Source organism: Mustelus asterias, chromosome 7 (assembly GCF_964213995.1).
Source record: "Mustelus asterias chromosome 7, sMusAst1.hap1.1, whole genome shotgun sequence".
NCBI lineage: Eukaryota > Metazoa > Chordata > Chondrichthyes > Carcharhiniformes > Triakidae > Mustelus > Mustelus asterias.
Genome location: NC_135807.1, coordinates 38,440,778 through 38,463,015, shown reverse-complemented (window position 1 = coordinate 38,463,015; position 22,238 = coordinate 38,440,778). Strand labels below are relative to the sequence as shown.

General features: G+C 43.1%; 1 protein-coding gene across 4 annotated transcripts in view; it reads right to left on the bottom strand.

Annotated features, from left to right (window-relative positions):
• nbeal2 (neurobeachin-like 2) overlaps positions 1–22,238 on the bottom strand; it is a 231,847-nt gene that overhangs the window by 22,670 nt on the left and 186,939 nt on the right. For all 4 annotated transcript variants that reach the window (XM_078215895.1, XM_078215897.1, XM_078215899.1 and 1 more), the window contains 13 exons: positions 21,756–21,913; positions 20,432–20,565; positions 17,978–18,085; positions 15,724–15,819; positions 14,600–14,724; positions 14,089–14,229; positions 12,460–12,590; positions 10,617–10,726; positions 8,846–8,963; positions 7,390–7,487; positions 4,573–4,686; positions 1,690–1,770; positions 456–565 (listed from right to left, as the gene is read on the bottom strand). In XM_078215895.1, coding sequence (XP_078072021.1) covers positions 456–565; positions 1,690–1,770; positions 4,573–4,686; positions 7,390–7,487; positions 8,846–8,963; positions 10,617–10,726; positions 12,460–12,590; positions 14,089–14,229; positions 14,600–14,724; positions 15,724–15,819; positions 17,978–18,085; positions 20,432–20,565; positions 21,756–21,913 — 1,524 coding nt within the window. The remainder of the gene's footprint in view (positions 1–455; positions 566–1,689; positions 1,771–4,572; positions 4,687–7,389; positions 7,488–8,845; positions 8,964–10,616; positions 10,727–12,459; positions 12,591–14,088; positions 14,230–14,599; positions 14,725–15,723; positions 15,820–17,977; positions 18,086–20,431; positions 20,566–21,755; positions 21,914–22,238) is intronic.

Sequence of the window (22,238 nt, the reverse complement as noted above, 5' to 3'; positions counted from 1 at the left end):
AACTCTGCAGGGTCCGCGTGTTGAAGAAGGCAGTAACGCTCAGGGGCCAGTTTTGAAGGAAATAGTAACTCTAGGGGTCAGTGTTTTATAGAAGGCAGTAACTTTAGGGGTCGCTGTGTTAAAGGAAAGAATAACTCTAGGTTCAGTGTGTTAAAGAAGCCAGTTAATGTGTTGAAGGAAATAGTAACTCTGAAGGTCAGCATGTTAACACAGTAGCTCTACGGGTCAGTATGTTAAAGGAATTGGTAGCTCAGGAGGTCAGTATGTTAAAGAAGATGGTCACTTTAGGGGTCAGTTTGTCAGCATTAAAGGGGACCGGGACTCTAGGTCTCGGGTTGGTGTGGATATTAATGGAGATTGTGACTTTAAAGAGGCATCGAAGGATATATTGATTCAAAGTTGTGGTGGAGTTATACAAATTATGGAACTGAAACAATCTCCTAAATTGCACTTACTTTGCATTGGAGACGACTGGATCCCGGGTGAAGGTGAAGTAATTGGAAATGTTTTTGTCGTAGGGCAGCCAGCCATGAGTTCCTAGCAAACCGTTCGCACTCACTGTGACCTGAGTGAAATGAGGCAAACAACTTGAATGCTGCATCTCACGGCGACTGTCGATTGTTATCCCAGAGTTCACCCCTAGAGGATCAATTTCAACTCTGTGTGCCACTGGATGGATCCTATTAGCCAAATGAAAGACTCCCCACCTGGATTCCACCACTATTGATTTTAGCTTATTCTCTTCTGCACATTCAATAAAGAAACTTGATTGGGTCCATCTTTAAATATGCAGATTGGATCTGAAGATGTCATCGAATCATGACTGCTATTTTAACTCAGGCCTAAGCAGGGACGCCACAGTGGCACTCCCACCAAGTGAAACAAGGGTGAGGAGGATCCCGGATCAGAATTTAGTGACTATCAGAGTTAATTAGCTCAGGGCAGGACTTCAACCACCTCTGGTGGTGGCTAGCGTTAGGACGACAGGCATTCCCCAACAAAGATGATCCATAGAGCCAGAGACCCAAGTATATCTGGGGTTTGCCAGGATCTGCCAGCCAGGCTCATGTGAGGGTGGTCAGGAGGCAAGGTTTGGCAAGATGGGGCTGCGGTCTCCATTAGGTGCCCAAACAGGAGAGCATCCCCTCAGCCCACGGAAAAGCCCCATCAGGTGTGCCGCAGAGCGTGGACATTTCCCACCACTGGTAAAATATCAGATGCAAGCCTCAACTGGTTCAAGGGCAGCCAGGCCAACTGAACAGAAGTGGGTTGGCAACTCCTGCCAGACATTCCGGGGGATTGGAGGCTTGCCCCATATAATTGCATGCTTTATTTCCGATTTCCAGCATTCACTGTATTTTGCTTCAAAAGTGCTATATTGGCTATAAAATACTTTGGGAAGAGATGAAAGGAACAATAATAAATGCAAGCTCTTTCCTCCTTGTTTGAAGTTAGTTTCAAGGCCAGGTGTGAAGTGTTTCTATGTGAACTGATTGGCGCAGACTTTGGGTATTACTGAATCTAGTGGTCACATGCAAGTATTTTTGAATCCCATCTGTATGATTTTAGCCTTCATGTTACATCCTTACTGTTACTATAGGTGCTACTCATGCTGCCATCTGTGGTCAGTTTTACATTTTTTTACAAGAGAGAAACTGACGATATTGATGTTTTACACTATCTACTCACCAGAACATATGGAGTTATATAAGAGTCCGCTTGCTTTTTGGGCACCAAAGCCTGTACTAGTGGAATATCATCGCTGATGCCCTGAAAGAAGACAGATGGAGGTTATGTAGGCATTCCCACATTCTGCTATTAATATATATAGTTTTTTGAGGCTCATGAACTTGGAGACTCTTGTGTGAATTGCACTGAGCATCTCTAATCGTTTCTCATACTGAGCATCTTTTCCAACTGGCCAGCAAGTCTATCTAAACTTTTGTTGATGATGCTTAGTGCACATAATCTAGTTGTAACAGTACAGTATCGGTATCTTCATCTCCCACATGCCTGACAATAAAAGTTTGAAAATATTGCTTCCTTCAAATTCTTCAAAAGCCATGTTCATTATTGTCTTTCATGTCATAAGGGAAATAAGTAGGCCATTCAGTCCCTTGAGTCCATTCTGCCATTTAATTAGATCATGGCTAGTCTGTACCTTAGCTCCATTTCTCTGCCCTTTGCTCCACATCTTTTGATACCTCAACCAACAAATATATACCAATCTCAGTCTTGAGCATTTCACTTGTCCAGCAATCATAGCCTTTTGGAAGGAAAGACTTCCTGACCTTCATTATCCTCAGTATTAAAAGGTGTTTCCTGAATTCACTACAAACTGTCCAGATGTCATTTCCCTTCGGTGATTTCACCTTCAATCCTAATCTATTTGGTTGTATCCCGTGATTGCAAATGGAACTCCCACATCTCCTTCACTGGCCAAAATGGTTTATTTTGGAAATTTGTTTCTCTTCACTACCAAACACTTTCCTTCTGAATATATCTCAGCTCTCTATAAAGTCTAAGAGTAACTAAAATGAGCAGTACTGAAGGAGTACTGCACTCTGCCATCTTTTGGAAGAAACGTTAACCCATACAAGTCCCAGTCTGCCCTTTCAGCCGGACTTTACTGATCCCAGGACACTAATTTGGAAAAGAGGGGAGTTCTCTCAGTGCCCTGGACAATATTTGTTCCCACAATCAATGCTACCAAATACAGATTATCGTGATATCTTTGTTGTTTGTGGGGTCTTGCTCTCGACAAATTGGCTGCTGTAGTTCCCTACAACAGTGATTATGTTTCAAAAGCACTTCACTGGCTTAGTGCAATTAAAGGTAGTTATTGGTGTTGGACTGGAATTATACATTGGTCAAATTGTGCAAGAAAGGCAGAATTCCAGTACCTTATCCAAGAGGCTGTTCTTTCTTGAACTATGATTGTTAGTGGTGTCAGATTATTCATCTACAGTGGGGGTTATAGTTCCTGTCCAATGACTCCTGCTGCCAGGAGTCCTGTTAGTTCCAGGGTCACCATTACTGTCATAGGTTGTTATGAAAACCCATCTGGTTCATTAATGTCCTGTCAGAAAGCAAATCTGCCATCCTTACCTGGTCTGGCCTACATGTGAATTCAGACCCACAGAAATGTGGTTGATTCTTAACTGCCTTTGAAATGGCCTAGCAAGCCACTCAGTTCAAAGTCAAATAAGGATGGGCAACAAATGCTGACCTTGCCAGTGACACCCACATCTCAAAACAGAAAAGAATTACATTGAATAAGGCCAATTCAATCTTGGCTAGGATGGTTTTTCTTATTTCCACCTTGGCCAAATAACCTCATTGAACCTCCCTGTCTAGGTTCACACAGAAGATCCGTTTAAGTCACGGATAGATGGATTTCTGATCGGTAAGGGAATTAAGGGTTATGGGGAGCGGGCGGGTAAGTGGAACTGATTCACTTCAGATCAGCCATGATCTTATTGAATGGCGGGGCAGGCTCGAGGGGCTAGATGGCCTACTCCTGCTCCTATTTCTTATGTTCTTATGAATGATGGCCATTTGAGTGATTTGCCAGCACCAATTGAGAAAGAAAAATAACACAAAAGGATTTACAAAAAAAAACCCAAAAGGCCCTGGAGGGGTGCAGAATAAATTTCCCAGAAATTTAGCATGATGGAGGACTTGAGTTTTGTAAAGATAGCAGAGAGGCTGGAGTTGTTCTCTTTAGAGCAGAAGGATAAGGAAAGATTTAATGGAGATGTTTAAAATTCTGCTGGATCTTGATCGAGTAAATAAGAAGAAATTGCTTACCTAGCGATTGGTTAGAATGTAAAACCTGCTACTACAGGGAGTAATTGAGGCGGATAACAGAGATACATTATTTAATTTTTTTCTTAAATTTATTCACTCACATGGGAATTTAGAGTAAATAGATGGTGTAGATTGCCACTCAGTAGGTCTTTCCAGTAAGAACATAAGAACATAAGAAATAGGAGCAGGAGTAAGCCATCTAGCCCCTCGAGCCTGCCCCGCCATTCAATGAGATCATGGCTGATCTGAAGTGGATCAGTTCCACTTACCTGCCTGATCCCTATAACCCCTAATTCCCTTACCGATCAGGAATCCATCTATCCGTGATTTAAACATATTCAACGAGGTAGCCTCCACCACTTCAGTGGGCAGAGAATTCCAGAGATTCACCACCCTCTGAGAGAAGAAGTTCCTCCTCAACTCTGTCCTAAACTGACAGAGTTGAGGAGGTAAAGGAGGTAAAGGTAAAGGTAAAGGAAATGTCCTTCTGCTCCTATCTTTTTGGGCATGACTAGGAAACATAAAATACCCATCACTCAGGGGAAGTAAGGTAAATGAATGAATAAGGAAAAGAAGGATCTATTGATAGGGTTAAACGAAGTATGGTGGGAGGAGACAAGTGTGGGGCATAAACACCAGCATAGACCAGTTGAGTTGAATGGTTTGTTTCTATACTATGTAGGAAGGGGGTGGGGAAAGGGACACCCTACCCTTAAATACCTTTACCTCTGCACTGGGTAGGTCAATTGGACAACCATTTACCTCAACAAAGAAGGATTTGAGCTGGCCCAGGTGTTCAAAGACGTTTGGTGTGTAGTCGAATCGTGCCAAGCGTCTGGCAGCATTCTCTGCAGTAAGACGTGGAGGATGAGGTTCCTGGAAGGAAAGGAGAATTAAATAAATGCAGGAATTAGTACTTTTTTTTTGCTGTTAAGGATGTGAATCCTCCTTCCCAATACCCCAACTTTCTCCACCTCTCCTGGAATGAGAGGCTGTCCTATGAGGAAAGATTGAGTAGAATGTGCCTTTATTCTCTTGAATTCGATGTGATCTCATTGAATCATATAAAATTAATAAAGGAATTGACGGGGCAGATACTGAGAGATTGCTTTCCCCGGCTATCACCCAGAACTAGGGGTCTTAGTTCCAGAATAAGGAATAAGGAATTGGCCAGTCAGGACTGAGTTGAGGAGAAATCTCTTCACTCAGACTGTTCTGAGTCTTTGGAATTTCTACTCTAGAGGGCTGTGGATGTTTAGTCATTAAGAATATTCAGGAATGAAATTGATTTTTAAATTTTAAGGGTATCAAGGAATATGGGGATAGAATAAGCGAGCAGAAATCTAGCCATGTCTTATTGAATGGTGGGACAGGATCATATAATGGTGGTCATATGACCTACTCCGGCTTCTAGTTCTTATGTTCTCTTCTGAAGATGCTGATTTGTGCTGAGGTATATGGTGACTGCCAGTCAGAAGCTCACTTAGAAGGCTGCTGAAGGAAAAAACCTACTGGAGTCCCAGGATTGTGGGCCCAGGTACAAGTAAGTAATGGGGGCGGGGTTCACCTGGGGCTTGTACCAGGCGTCCCCCCTTCCCACCAGAGGTGACAAGCTGGCTGCATGGTTTTAGCCAGTTTTAGCTGCCCTGCATGCCATTTGGTGACAGGACCACCTGTATCTCGGTTAATACCAGCGGCCGTGGGATGAGACTCGGAAGTAATCATTAATTGGCCATATACAGGCCTCAAATGGCAGCAAGACCAGCATTCAATACCCTGAGAACGTGGTGGTAGGCCATCTTCCTGAAAGGTTTAATACAACTGAGTGTCTTGCAACTTCAGAGGACAATTAAGTAAATCATATTATGTAGGACTGGACTCACATAGGTCAGGTCAGGTACAACAATCCATTTGCTTTATGTTCATTTTTACTGATACTAGCTTTTACTTCCAGATTTATTTTTATTTTGTACCCAATTTAAATTTAATTTTGCTATGATGTGGTTTATGCTCATACACATGGATTATTAGTCCAGTGACATAACATGAAGAGTCTTGACAGGGGTGATGGGGAGAGGATGTTTCCTCCTATGGGAGAAGCTAATACTAGGGGCCACTATTTAAAAATAAGAACTCATCCATTTTTAAAAAAAATTCATAGACGCTTCCTGCATAGATGGAGGCCATTTGGCCCATCAATAAAGATCTGACAACACTAATCCCATTTCTCAGCATTTCGCCCATAGCCCTGGTGGTTATGGCAGCACAAGTGAATATCTAAATACTTCTTAAATGTTAAGAGAGTTTCTGGTTCAACCACCCTTTCAGGCATCTGGCGGCTTTATCCATTCTTAAGGCTGCTAAAGCTGTGAGTACCTCCTCTGTCTCTGTTAATTTCCTCTTATATTTCACAGTCCTCCACTCTATGTCTACACCTGCACTGTCATTTCCCATTGTGAAGACCGACACAAAGTATTCATTGAGGACCACCCACATCTTCCGGTTCCACATACATATTACCTATATAGTCCCTAATTGGCCCTACTCTTTCCCTAGTTATTCTCTTGTTTTTATACATTAAAAAAACCCTTTTCCTATTCTCTATTATTCCTTCATTCTATCTGCCAACGCTTTTTCATGCTCTCTCTTAGCTTTCCTAATTTCCTTTTTAAGTTCCGTAGAAACATAGAAGATAGGAGCAGGAGGAGGCCATTTGGCCCTTCGAACCTGCTCCGCCATTCATTACGATCATGGCTGATCATCCAACTCAATAGCCTAATCCTGCTTTTTCCCCATAACCTTTGATCCCATTCGCCCCAAGTGCAAAATCCAGCCGCTTCTTGAATACATTCAATGTTTTGACATCAACTACTTCCTGTGATAATGAATTCCACAGGCTCACCACTCTTTGGGTGAAGAAATGTCTCCTCAACTCCGTCCTAAATGGTCTACCCTGAATCCTCAGACTGTGACCTCTGGTTTTGGACTCCCCCACCATCAGGACTATCCTTCCTGCATCAACCCTGTCTAGTCCTGTTAGAATTTTATCTCAAAGAGATCCCCTCTCATTTGTCCGAACTCCAGCGAAAACAATCCTAGCCTAGTCAATCTCTCCTCATGCATCAGTCCGCTATCCCCAGAATCAGCCTGGTAAAGCTTTGCTGAAACTCCCTCGAGAGCAAGAACATCTTTCCTCAGAAAAGGAGACCAAAACTGCGCAGAATATTCTAGGTGTGGCCTCACCATGGCCGTGTATGATTGCAACCACACATCCCTGCTCCTGTACTCGAAACCTCTTGCAATGAAGGCCAACATGCCATTTGCCTTCTTTACTGCCTGCTGCACCTGTATGCTTACCTTCAGTGACTGGTGCACAAGGACACCCAGGTCCCGCTGCACACTCCCCTTTCCCAATTTACAGCCATTGAGGTAGTAAGCTGACTTCTTATTTTTGTTTCCAAAGTGAATAACTTCGCATTTATCCTCCCACTGTCCTGACACAATTTTAGCTGCAAGTAATTGGAGAAAATCATTTTATATGAATAGTGTTAATAAGAGAGGCTAGCAACTTAACCTTACCTTCAGGAGTTGGCATGGGGTTTGTCCAAAGTTACTGATGATCCCTTCTATAGCTTTCCTTTCCGTCTCATCAGCAATTGCATCCAGATCCACCGCACCTATGTAACAAGAACTGAATTAATATTGGAGACAGTGTTAAGTGATACACCACCAATTCTACACCACCACAGGGGCCAACATGATTCTGATTGAGAAATGTAGCTGAAGGGTTCATGTCTATAGAACTTTAGCAAGACTGTTGAACTGGGAAATTAACATTGGAGGCTTTGTGATAGATTTTACATTCACAAATTGGACAGAAGTCTCTTCTTCCCTTCCTCCCGCCTTCCCTCCATATCCTTTGATCCCCTTTGCCTCACGTGCTATATCCAATTCTTGAAAACATTCAAAGTTTTGGCCTCAACTACTTTCTGTGGTAGTGAATTCCAGAGGCTGACCACTCTCCGGGTGAAGAAATTTCTCCTCATCTCAGCAAACATTGCTCCATGTTTCTCAAATACCCACACTTTCTTTTGCCTTACCAACTCTTTGGAAAATCAGAAAGGCCAGCAACAGTTTCACCAATTGGAAAAGCACACTGGAAAATTGCTTAGTCATCGGGTGCGATTTTCTGTCCCATAATTTCAGTAAATCAGAAATTGATTGGAAGATAGGGAACCTTGGTTATGTTGGAAAGACTGGAGAAGCTGGGATTGTTCTCCTCAGATAAAAGTAGATTAAGGGGAAATTTAATAGAGGTGTTTAAAATTGAGGAATTTTGAAAGAGTAAATAATGAGAAATTATTTCCATTGACAGAAGGCTGGTAATCAGATATAAGATAATTGGCAAAAGAATCGGAAAGTAGAGGAGGAGAATGTACTTAACGCAGTGATTGTCATGAACTAGATTCACTAACCGAAAGGAAAGCAGACGCAGATTCAATATGAATTTTCAAAAGACCGTTTTATATATATAGCTGAAAATAACAAATTACAAGGGTATGGGGAAAGAACAGTGAAGTTGGACAAATTGGATAGCTATTTTAAAGAGCCGGTATAGTCACAATGTGCCAAAGGCCTCTCTTAGTGCTGGATGAATTTATGATTCTATTTACCCACCTGCTGGTAAAACTGCCTGTAAGGAGTGGATTAATATTGCACATGGGCAAAAGTATATTACTTCGCTTCATCTGCATCCTCGGAGACACAGTAAACAACTGATGACATGTACATAATTATTTATAACTGAATAACTTTGATTGCTTCCATCCATCAAAACATTGGCTATCGCTTACTTCTAATTAATCCCAAAATATGACAGGGTCAAAGTAAACCGTAAAGGATTACAGCAAATTGCTTTTCAACCATAAAAGTGGAAAGCATAGAGCTGTTTGTACCAAGCACCTTCCGGTACTCCGACAAGCCCCTTTTTATAACTGAACGCTCAGGCAACATGACACTTGCACAGCTACCTTACCCTCATATGTGCAGTAATAGAAGACATTCAATGCTTCAACAGCCGCAGGACCCCTCTGCTTGTAGCCAAAAATCAGGTCGATCCAATTGTGGAGGTTCGTAGAGACGTACTCTGACTCCTGCGTGACAGGAACAATGAAAAGTCGACATTAACTAATTTAATCCTTCGAGAATGCTTTCCCATGATCATGACTCTATGTATTAAGTCTCCAACCCCCTTGATTAAACTACAGCCTCTAACTTATTCCTCCAGTGTCCATTGTGCTACGTATAAATCACTTGAGCCACTTGGTTTGATCTAGCCTCAAACTCACTCCCACTGAGTTGAATGACCCTAATGAATGACCCTAACTAAGTAGAATGGGCCTATATTATGCTCTCAGGCTTTTAGACCTCACCACTCACCTGAAGAAGGAGTAGCGCTCCAAAAGCTTGTGATTCCAAATAAACCTGTTGGACTTTAATAACCTGGTGTTCTTACTGTGCCCACCCCAGTCCAACGCCGGCATCTCCACATTAAGGCTTTTAGGAGGGTGAGATATGCAAGACTCTATGAAGGTAGATGCTGAGAGATTGTTTCCCCTGGCTGGAGAGTTTCAAATTAGGGGTCACAGTCTTGGAGTAGGGGTCAAATATTTAAGATGTATTGAGGAGAAATTTCTTTACTCAGAGTTGTGAATTTTTGGAATTATCTACCGCAGAGAGCTGTAAATGCTCAGGTTGAGTTTATTCAAGACTGAGATCAATAGATTTTTAGTTAAGGGAATCGAGGGATATGGGGATCGGCAGGATAGTGGAGTTGAGATCAGCGATCACCATGATCTTACGGAATTGTGCAGCAGGTTTGAAGAGTTGTGAGACCTACTCCTGCCCCTATTTCATATATAAAGTAAAAAAGTAAACTTTTATTTATTAGTCACAAGTAACACTGCAATGAAGTTACTGTGAAATTCCCCTAGTTGCCACATTCTGGTGCGAGTTCGGGTCAATGCACCTAACCTGCATGTCTTTCAGACTGTGAGAGGAAACCGGAGCACCCGGAGGAAACCCACGCAGACACAGGGAGAACGTGCAAGCTCTGCACGGACAGTGACCTAAGCCGGGGATCAAACCTAGGTCCCTGGCGTTGTGGCAGCAGTGCTAACCACTGTGCCACCGTGCCATCCCATATAAATATATAAATCATCTGAACCATTGCATTAGATTTTATCCTTGCCTGCTGTGACTGCCCATTCTGTTGATTCTCTGACATATGCCTAGTGTCTTCCCGAATTAATGGTAGCCCAGGTGACTCTGTGGACTCTGGTTCTCTCATCCACTCTGCACTATACCTTCCTCAATTGTCTCAGGGGTCACCAACCTTCAATCTACCCACTGCGCTGTGCATTTACCCACTCTGTCACCAGGGATCATAGCAGAAACCTCCAGCTGGATGTGAAACAGCTACTGGGAGCTGGGAGTTCTCGGCAAGGCTGCAGGTCAAAACACAAGAGGTTACACCTCTCATGTCCTGCTGCAGGGCATAAAGGAGATGGTCAGGATGTGAAGGTGAGTGGGGGGTTAGACAATAGAGATTCATGACAGAAAAGTGGAAACACTCCTTTCTTAAAACAAACAACACAGAGAGTGATCCAGGATCGCAACTGAACCCTGAACTTGCAAAATAGGATCTCACTGTTCACACGGGATCTTGGGACGTGTTTGCAGGAAGAAAGCTCAGTGGTTAACGACAAATTGTAAGCAAAGAGAACTTTTCCCTCCCTCTCAGTTACCAGTGCTTTTCTGTGCTTGTAAATGAAATCTTCAGGGGATTTTGCCCACTTCGGAAGGACAACATCAGTCACGTTTTCGCTGGTCAGCTGCAGGCAACCAAGGTCAAACTCTGGAGAGTAAGAGAGAGCGGGAAAGATGGAAACAGAGAAAAAGATGGAAGAGGGAGAATTGGGGGGATAGATGAGGGGTGTTGGAGAAAGGGAAATACAGTCACACAGGGAAAGAGTGAGCCAGAGAGAGACATTGAGAGTGTGTGAGAGACAGAGATGATAGAGTTTAGGAGAGGAAGGAGAGTAACAGAAAGAAAGAGGGAAACAGATAAACAGAGTCAAAGTTGAGAGAGATGTTATAGAGAGAGGGATGGGAGAGAAAGAAACAAAACAAAAAATATTTTTTGTCAGTGATTTTATCCTTGTTACTTCTCTTCTTTATTAACCAGGTTCTGCTCTGCAGAATGAGAGAAGATGGCTCACATCTTCCCCCATACTGAGTAGTGGCCTTGTAGGGACCCAGAGAGATTTCCAATCCTGTGCTAAAGTGGCACAATAAGAAGTCTCACAACACCAGGTTAAAGTCCAACAGGTTTATTTGGTAGCATGAGCTTTCGGAGTGCTACCCCTTCATCAGATGGGTGACTCTGTTGGGCTTTAAACCTGGTGTTGTGAGACTTTTTACTGTGCCTACCCCAGTCCAATGCTGGCATCTCCACATCAGTGCTAAAGTGGCTAACATTTGTATGACCACAGATAGCCATGGTAAATGTGTGGGGTTATGGGGATAAGGGGGCGGGCCTGGGTAAGATGCTCTTTTGGAGAGGTGGTGCAGACTCAATGGACCAAATGGCCTCCTTCTGCACTGTAGGGATTCTATCGTTAATATAATCAGGCTATTTGACTGCAGTGGCATCACATCCAACTTAATTTCTAGGTGACATACTCACAGGCACACTTTCCAGTAGGGTTGATTAGATACAAATCAGGAGCAGGAATCCTGGGAGATTTTTCCATCTGGATATGCAAGGGATGCTGAAATAATGTGAATCTTTCTCAGATCAACTAACTCAGTTCTTAAGCTTTCTAATTCCTGCAGTTTAATGCCACTGTCCAATGGATTTAATTTACTCAACTGTAGGTCCACTCACTCTCATTTATGCTGTGATGTCAGCCATGGCAGAGCAATATTATTCTGGCCTCTCAGTCAGAAGGTTGTGGCTTCAAGTGTTATTCCAGATACCTGAGCGCATAATCCAGGCTGATGTTTCAGTACAATACTGAGGGAGTGCTGCACCGTTGGAGATGTCTTCTTTTGGATGAGATGTTAAACCAAGGCCCAGTTTGCTTTCACAGGTGGATGTAAAGGATCCCAAGGCACTTGTCAAAGAAGAGCAGGGGTACTGTCCTTGGGCAATGTCCTGGCCAACATTTATCCGTAGACTCCAGAGAATCCCTACAGTGCAGAAGGAGGCCATTTGGCCCATTGAGTCTGCACCGACTCTCCAAAAGAGCATCTTACCCTGGCCCATCCTCCACCATTCCTGTCACCCCGTGCATATAACATGGCCAATCCACAAAGCTGCACATGTTTGGACTATGGGAAGAAACCGGAGCACCTGGAGGCAACCCATGCAGACATGGGGAGAATGTGCAAACTCCACACTGACAGTCACCCAAGGCTGGAATTGAATCAGGGTCCCTGGCGCTGTGAGGCAACAGTGTTAGCTGCTGTGCCACCATGCTGCCCTTGTCTAATATTTTAGTTATTGTATTGGTATTGGAAGAAAAAACAAGCCAATGTTTAAGTCAATGGACTGCAACGATTCACCTCGAGCTGAAGGCTGCTTACCATTCTGGTTCTCGAGAAATTCCGGGAAGTAAAAGAATTCTGGGGTCAGCTCCTTAACATCTACTGGATTGTCTATCCGGACTTGCCAGGCTGCAGGGATCGAGTGAAACTGACGGTCTGCGCAGTCAAACCTGCAGGACACAAACATTTTAACAACACAGGAACATGACATTGTGAGGGCAGCAGGTGGAACAAAACCTCACTATGCTCGTCTTCGAAAGTAGAACCATGTTTAATTGATTTTTTTTCTAGGAGGTTGAGAAGAGCTCCACGGCTGATTTCCCCACTTGGCAATTTCTGGTAAAGATTAAGACCACAGGATAGGTTGTGCCGAGAAATAAAGACCCGCCATATGTTTAATATGCATTGTAGATGAGAATATCCCGATCCCTGATTTGCCAAGCATTGCAACCAAGAACATCAACCTTTACCAATAAGCGCTTATGTGATCTTCATTATGATTACAACAAATGCAGATGGAAGGTTACTACATTTAAAATCTATTGTTCACAATTTGTGCTCACCAAAGTGAACTATGATAATATCGTGAATGGAATACTATCCATTTTGGCCACTTGCACTGCTTAATGTATAGCTTCCTCTAAACTGTCCCATCAAAGACTTTCAGGGCAGATATACCATGGGTTGGATTATTTTTATTATACTTCTTGTCTAATATTTTAGTTACTGTAGAGCATTTAAAGGAAAAAAAACAATGTTTAAGGTACAAGGTATGCAAACTATGTTAGCAATCAATTCCTTGACAAAGGTAGCACAGGTTAAATGGAGGGTAATGCTCCTTCTCTGTTATGCCATCAACCACTCCCAGGTAGAGCATAGGTTGCCTGCTAGACTAAGATCAGTTAATAGTCGCAATGATTGAGCCCTGTGACATTAATTCCCAATTTATATAACCACTGAGGTTCCTAGCTGATTAATGTGGTGTGTATGAAAGCAGTTGAGTTTGCAATGGAGATGGCAACATTGCATCTTTTCCTGAACTAAGGTCAGTACATCTGAACAATAATGGTTTATGACCAATTTAAAGATAACTTTTCTTTCCTGAACCCATCCCTAGCAGGAACTCATTTGAGATTGCTTAAGCTCATCTCACAGCAGACACTAGAAGGTTATTTTCATAGGAACAGGAGTAAATCATTTAGCTTCTCAAGCCTTCTCAGCAATTCAGTTACATCATGGCTGATCTGTATTCAAATTCACTTTGCAATTTTTGCTCCCTATCCCTTGACATCCTTACATAACAGTAATCTACCTACATCAGTCTTAGCAGCTCCAACTGACTCAGCATCCACAGCCTTTTGGGGGAGAGATTCCAGATTTCCACACTTGTGTGGAAAAAAAGTGTTTTTTACTTCCAAATGACCTGGTTCTAATTTTAAGATTGTGCCCTTCTGTTCTGGATTTTCCCACCAGAGAAATTGTGTCTCCATCAAATCCTTTAAACATGTTAAACACATCAATCTGATCATCCCATCAGTCAGGTTCTATGTTAATCCAGTTTCCAGATTCTATTGCAACATATAGTTCTGCTCGATGTAACAGTATAATCCTCTCCACTCCAGAGTCATGGTAGAGAGATCATCCATCTTGCTGAGGCTTAGTGCTCACCTGCCACTCTGTAGCTGGATGTGCAGGGTAGTGAAAGGTTCTATCCGGATCATGTAGTGCATGACTCCAGCTGCATTAGAGTAGTGTGTACCATAGTGAAATTTATCAATGTCTCCTGTGGTATCTTCAAAACTCTCATATCTGGGTGAAGAAACAGGAGGAGTTAAATCTCACCAATATACTGCTCAACGCAACTCAGTTCATGTTAACATAGGCATGTTCTAAGAACAGAATTCCAAAGAACCAATGATTATTCACCACAACCCCAAGTTACCAGGAAGAACATTGCTTCCCTTTCATTCGGAAGAACAGGAGTAGGTCATTACACCCCTACCTCAATCCTGTTCTGCCATTCAAATTGGCTGTATCTTAATTCCATTTACCCGCTTTTGCTCAAAATTCCTTGATAACTTTACCTCAAAAAAATTAGGGAGAACTGGTACAATCATTCAACAAACAAGAAAATGACGCAGACCAAGCAAAAAGACTTGAAAGTTCTCCACTGACTTACTTCTCCTTCACATCTTTTGCATGCTTATCATTCACCACACCAATGGGTCGAGAGAGGTCACGGAAGACATTTGGGTTGTTCAGATCCAGTTCCTCGGATGTATAATCACAGATGATCCACGGGAACTGAGTTAAATAAAATAAAACGCAGCAATGAAAACAAAGCTTTCATCTCCCTCCTCCAGATTTTGTTTTGATATGTAAAATAATGGCCACATTATGCTATGTAAAAATTCCAATGACATGAGAGTTGTACTTTGTGCAGTCTTTGAGCCCCGGTTTTCGATTCATCAGAAGTAGAACCTGCAGTGAGTCTGAATCTACTGTGCCGAGTTCTGACCTGAACCTTTCTGAAAAACTGACACCGACAGAACTGACTGGGGAAAACAACTCCTCAATTGTAGATCAAACGCAGAGTCAACCTCTAGTCACAACATCGAGACCGGTCAAAACAACCACCGACGTTGTTCACACAAAGCCGAAAATGCCAGAGGTTTCAACTAATGCCAAGAAGCAGACATCTGAAGTTGGCCAGCGACCATTTAGAGAACCTCCAAATCATCTGACTTACTGATATTTGTTGTTAATCGATTGTTCACGTTATACTTGCTTAAATGTGTTGGGGAGGTTTGATTTAAAAGGGGAGGAAATGTGGCCTGTTTAGAGTGATTTCTTATCAACAGCAATGAAACTGAACTGAGCACTTTAAGATAATGCATGCATGGCGTCACCGAAAGTGACGTCACCAATCGTTTGCGCGGGTAACTGTGCAGAGTAGGTTTGCAGCCTGTACTGAACACATCTTAATAAAGCTCCTTACTTTATTGAACCTCTGTGGCCTCCTAGCATCAATCCTGCGGACATGCTAGTGCCTGTACTGCGAGTGTCAGATTGTGACATTGGTAAAATTTCCATCCTTTTGAATTGAGACATTGAGTGAATATTTACAGTTCCAGACCTGACTGACACTGATCATGCCAGTGCTTCCCAAAGCCCACGAATGAATAAAGATAATTGAGCTGAGACATGAAGACCACTGGGGTAAGGAGAAGGGGCAAAGAGGATTCCCCCCTCCTCCTTATCCTCTCCCTCAACTACCATCGGGGATCAGAAGGATTAACTTACCACTGGGTACTGAGACAGATCATTGTAGGTTCTCCCTGCGATGGTGTTGAGTTTCATCAAATATTCAAAATTGGAGATCTTCCTCTGAACCCATTCCTGAAAGAGAAAAGTGCCATTAACCATGCAATCAGGAAAAGAAAGATCACAGCGACTAATCTCTTCAAAGTGAAGAAGGCAGCATAGTATGCAAAAGTTAACAAACCTTCATAAATTGCTGGTTAAATTCCAGCTGAAGTATTAGTCTGAATTTGTGGGAAGAATAATAGTGAGTGCTGATAGCCAGTTATTTAGCAGTACATTTGGCAGCATTTAGCACAATCCGAACATGCCCAATAAACACAATAATCAACACGTTTTTGGCTGAGTTGCCCTGTTCCTCCATGAGCTTTGCTATATTGATGCCTTATTGAGAAACTCAGCATTAACATGCATGGAACTGTGTGAATTTGGGGCATTTAGTTAGTTAGGACCCTATCCATTCAAGTGTATATTAATTTTTAACAACACGTTAAATCTTAATCACTGACAATTTATCTGGCACTGAAATTTTACTTTTACAACTGTGGAGTCTCACTCCTTTAAATTTTCAATATCTTGAGAGATTTAACATTTTTCAAGAGTTTGCCCTCTTCTCTCATAACCCATCTTTCCTCCCCTCATTAGATTCTACTTGTTATATTCCAACTTCCATTTCCTGGTTCATTAAGCACAATTCTTCAATATGATTGGTTGAGCATACATGCCATCGCTTGCCCTGTTTGCACAGCTCAGAGATCCCCTGGAGAGGGTGCTGTGCCATTTCAGCACTCCAATTGCCACATATTAGAACAGAGAACAATACAGCACAGGAACAGGCCCTTCGGCCCACGATGTTGTGCCGTACATGACGTCAAATTAAACTCATCCCTTCGGTCTGCCCTTGGTCCAATCCCTCTAGTGTAATTGTAGTGTTCTATTGTAGTGTAATTCTATTGTAGTGTGAAAGAAAGTCAGTGAGCAAGCGTATGAGCAGTGAACAGTGAGTGCTGTTTGTTCATTGCTAAATGCAAAATTCAAGCCACTGCTTTGCAATGTCCAATTCTTTGCACTATACTTTTCGCAAAGATGTCAAGGTACAGAGAAGGTTCATCAGGATGAGTCCATGCTCAGGTATTTCAGTTATGGAGGAGATAAGAGAATCCGGAATTGTTCTCGTTACAGCAGAGACGAAAAAGGGAAGGTATTTTAGAATAAATAAGGAGAATCTGTTTCCGCTGGCAGGAGACTCTAGTTAACCAGAGGACACAGATTTAAGCTCGATGGTGAAAGAACCAGAGGGGTGAAGATGAGATTTTTACTTCTACTCGGCAAGTTATTTCGATACAAACAGAAGGCTGGTAAAAACAGATTCAATAGCAACTTTCGAAAGGGAATTGTATATATACTTGAAAAGGAACCACTTTCAGCATAATGGGGAAGAGCAAGGGCTTAAATGGGTGTTTTATAAACATTCATTTATGGGATATGGGTGTCACTGGCTGGCCAGCATTTATTGCCCATCCCTAGTCACCCTTCAGAAGGTGGTGGTGAGCTGCCTTCTTGAACCGCTGCAGTCCATAGGGTGTAGGTTCATCCACGGTGCTGTTAGGGAGGGAATTCTCGCCTTTTGACCCAGGGACAGTGAAGGAATGGCGATATATTTCCAAGTCAGGATGATGAGTGATTTGGGGGGAAACCTCCCAGATGGACATTGCCTGGCATTTGTGTGGCATGAATGTTACTTGCCACCTGGATATTGTCCAGGTCTTGCTGCATTTGGACATGGACTGCTTCAGTGTCTGAAGAGTCGCAAATGGTGCTGAACATTGTGCAGTTATCAGCAAACATCCCCACTTCTGACCTTATGATGGAGGGAGGTCATTGATGAAGCAGCTGAAGATGGTGCGGCCCAGGACACTATCCTGCAGTGAAGACCTGGAGCTGAGATGATTGACCTCCAACCACCATAACCATCTTCCTCAGTGCCAGGTATGACTCCAACCAGTGGAGGGCTTTTCCCCGATTCGCATTGATTCCAGTTTTGCTCGGACTCCTTGGTGTCATACTCGGTCAAATGCTGCCTTGATGTCAAGGGCAATCACTCTCACCTCACCTCTGGAATTCAGCTCTTTTGTCTATGTTTAAATCATGTCCCTTTGAAAGAATTGGCACAGTCACAATGGGCTGCACGTGTCAGCCACTGATATTCCATTTGCACAGTGGTGCATCACCTTACCTGAGTTAACCCAGATGCTTTCAGCAGTTCCTGGGGAGAGCGGCTGTTGAAGTCGAAGAGATTGGTGGGCCGTGCCCATAGGATACGTGAGTACACTTTATTTCGGACCTGTGTGCAGCAGCAAAAGAAACAAAATCAGGTAGATAGGTTGTAGGCACTCCTTTATTGCAACTGTAAAATATCCCATTTTAACAAAGGTTTATCGGTCAGCCTGTCAAAAGCAATCAGGATATCACAAAGTGGTCAACGGGAACAGCCGGAAAAATTCCAGCCTTTATTGTAACAGTGACTACATTTGGAAATGTATTTAATTGACTGCAAATTGCGTTGGGACATCCTGAAGTTGTGAAAGCTGTTATATAAAAGCAAGTCATTTCTTAATTCAATGGTAAACTGGAAATAATCTCTTTCAGTGTTCACATGGATGGCTGACATGAGAAAACATTGGACTGCTGTTCCTCAACACTTCTGTCTGCTCACATGCTGCACTTCCCTCAATTTGTTTCTCTCTAACACATCACTCAGGATCTCATACTCTATTGGGAGTAGCCCGATATGTGTATGATAGTTGCCATCATCCTGCCAATGTTTATTATTCAAAAGCCTAGGAGAAGATCACACAGAACAAAGAGGGAAAGATGCTTCTTTGGAGTCGGAGCACTCAGTGGTCATCCTCTTGGTCAGCTTTGCTCAATGGTCACTCACTTCTTCAGCATAAGATTGTGAGTTCACTGGGGCAGTGCTGCACTGTCAGAGGTGATGTGTCTGGGATGAAATACTAATCCTCTGGACCCTCTCCATTGGATGCAAAAGATTCTGCTGCATTATTCAAAGAAGTACGAGTTTTAACAACACCAGTCCAGTGTTCACCCCAGTCCAACGCCGGCATCTCCACATTATTCAAAGAAGAGCAGGGGAGTCCTCCTTGGTGTTCTGAGCAATATTATCCCTCAACCTATTTTACTAAAACAGATGATCTAGTCGGTTATCCCTTTGCTGCTTGTTGAACCTTTGCACAGTTTGGTTGCTATCTTACATTGCAGCAGTAGCTTCAAAGGAATTGTATTGACTGCAGAGACAAACTCACAATGAAACACCCCGTGCCGAGGCATAGGGCCCCACCAGTAGGGGGGGCCCCATGCTGGCCAGTGGCTGTGGGGGCACCAAACAGAACCTGGCAGCTCTGAATTTTCTGAGGAGTCTATCAGCAGGCAATGAAGCGCAACGTCGGACTCTGATTGGTTGAGTCCCCTGACAGTGCAGGACTTGATTAGAGTCATGCTCTACTCAATCCCCAGTTAAAACCCTGAGGCTAGGATCACGGTGTGCACTGGTGACAGATGGGAAGGTGTAGACCTTGCAATCTCTCAGCGAGATTGCAGAAGGGTAATTTCAGCAACACAGGTGGCAAAAAGGTGCGGACCATCCATTGCCAGTGCTGTCCCTGGTTTCCATGCCCCTGTCGAGCCTGCTCTCGGCGGCTCCTGCATCATCCTGTCTCCCGGAGTCACCAAGTCAGGATGGTAGTGTATGTCCAGCTTCAGCCCAGCCCCGACTTCCAGCCCAGCCGGACCGAGCGGGATGACAAGAGCCTCGACAATTTCTTCACTAAAAGAGACAAGAAGAGCGGCACGGTGGCAGAGTGGTTAGCACTGCTCCATCACAGCGCCAGGGTCCCGGGTTCAATTCTGGCTTTGGGTGACTGACTGTGTGGAGTTTGCACCTTCTCCCCTTGTCAGCATGGATTTCCCCCGGGTGCTCTGGTTTCCTCCCAAAGTCTAAAGATGTGTAGGTTAGGTGGATTGGCCATGCTAAATAAACAAAGGGATAAGGAAATATTGGAACAGGTGAAGAGGTGGATTTGAGACCAGGGAGAGATCAGCCTTGATCTGATTGAATGTCGGAGCAAGCTCGAAGGGCTGAATTTGCCTACTTCTGCTCCTAATTCCTATGTTCCTAAATTACCCCTTAGTGTCCCAAGATGAAGTGCGACATCATTGGGGTGGGGTGTGATGTCACTGGGGCAGGTGGGGCATGACATAATTGGGGGGGCAGAAATAAAGGTAACATGGACCCTACAAAATGTAAATCTGCCACTGATTGTGCAGAGTTTTGTGACATTTTCTCATTGGGAAAAGATGCCATGTAAATGCAGATTCTTGTGACTTCAGACCCATACCAACTGCCTTCTGAAGTGGCCCAGCAAGCCTCTCAGTTCTATTAAGCGACTTTACATATCGGCTCAAAGTGGCAGCCTACAACCATTGATCAAGCAAGAGCAATTACTGACACAATGCGCCAAATTGCCTCCTTCTGTGCTCTAACCATTCTTTGAATCCATGATAAGAGGTGAGCAATAAATGCCAGCAATACCCAATCCTGAAAACAAAATTTTAATAAAGTCTCAACCCGACTCCAGTTTATAATGAAGAATTTACGGAACATGTACTATACCTTCTTTTTGAAGTTGACAAAGTAGTTTGATCGGTCGATGAAGAAGAACTCCAAAGCAGATCTCCTTAAGTTATAGCGTCTAAGATGTAGCTCTCGGAGATGAGACAGAGGACGCTTGAAATCATACCCAATTCCTGAAAAGAAGACCATGATTCTATTAATTGCTGAAAATTCCATTTACCTTGTCCCCCTTTTCTCTCCTATCCTGAAGGCTATGGTTCAGTTGGAGCACAACTCCAGAGGTAAATCTCTGGTCTCTGTCATTCTTCATGTTTAGTGAACTTGAGAGTCAAGTGTTGGTATACTATTCCACTGTAAGGGCATCACATCTCATCCCAACCCATCATCATTTGATATCAAGCCGTGCACATTTTTCTGACGAGTGTTCAGAAGCAAGAGTCTTGGCTGAAGTCTACCCCATGCCAAATATGCTCAACTTATCCTTTAAGATGGTTCTCTTTGACCAAGGTTTTGGTCATCTGCTTTAACATTTCCTTATGTAGTTTGGTGACATGTCTTATTTGATAATGTCCCTATGAAAATACTTTGAATGTTCCTATATTGTTATATACTATATAATTACAAGTTGTTGTAGTGTCCATTGTGGCTCACTGATAGAGCTCTTTACACATGAGTTTGACTATTGTGGGTTCAAATCCCATTCCAGAGATTAGAGCACATAATCCAGGTTGAAGCAGTTCAGAGAAGGCTCACTGCCTTATTCCTGGGATGAAGGGCTAATTTTATGAGGAAAGGGTGGACAGGTTGAGCCTGTATCCACTGAATTAAGCGCAATATGAGATGTTCGTACAGAAACAGATAAGACCTTGAGAGGACTTGACAGGGTGAATGCTGAGAGGATGTTTCCCCTTATTGAAGAGACTAGAACTAGGGGGCACAGTTCAAAAACAAGAGGTCCTCCATTTTCCAGGAGGCTAAGGCCTCCCCCTCTATTTGTATAAAATATACGTATCTCATCATGACTAATTTATAAACTTTTAAAAACTGGACAAAGACTTTAAAATGACTGAAGCCATGGCTGGCGATGACTCAAGCATAAAGGAATTTTTTGGCATTCAGAGAAGCTATCTTGTTATCTTTGAAAATATGTTAATGATCCGGTGATCGACAGAAGACCAACTTCCCAGGGAATTATACAAATGCCATTTACATTTTCTAAGCCTGGCCTGGCCAAAGGAGACGACTTGTCATCCTATTTTGAAAATTTTAACGGTTGAAACATTAACAATATTAAAAATACAAATTAAGGAATATGCACCCTTATCAGAAGAGCAACCAAGCAAATGAGTTTCAGGAGCCTCACCCTCCTCTGTCTCCTCTTTTTCAATGCTGCCATCATAAAAATAGATGTGCTGTGTGGTGACCTCTAGGCGTCCAGGGATCACTGCGACAATTGTGATCAGCTCGCATTCCTCAGAAATCACCAACTTCTCCTTCTGACTGGGCTCCTCAGGTTCAACTCTGTAAATGGAAAGACTGTTTAGTGAGCAAGAGCTAGTGAATGAGTCCATTTTGCCTGTAAAGGATCTATTTTATACTGAAGCCTAAAGGTAAATGCCCGCATAACATCAAACAGAATCCCTACAGTGCAGAAGGAGGCCATTCAGCCCATCAAGCCTGCACCGACAACAATCCCACCCAAGCCCTATCCCCATACCCCACTTATTTACCCTGCTAATCCCATGATACTAAGGGCAATTTAGCATGGCCAATCAACTTAACCTGCACATCTTTGGACTGTGGGAGGAAACCGGAGCTCTTGGAAGAAACCCACGCAGACACGAGG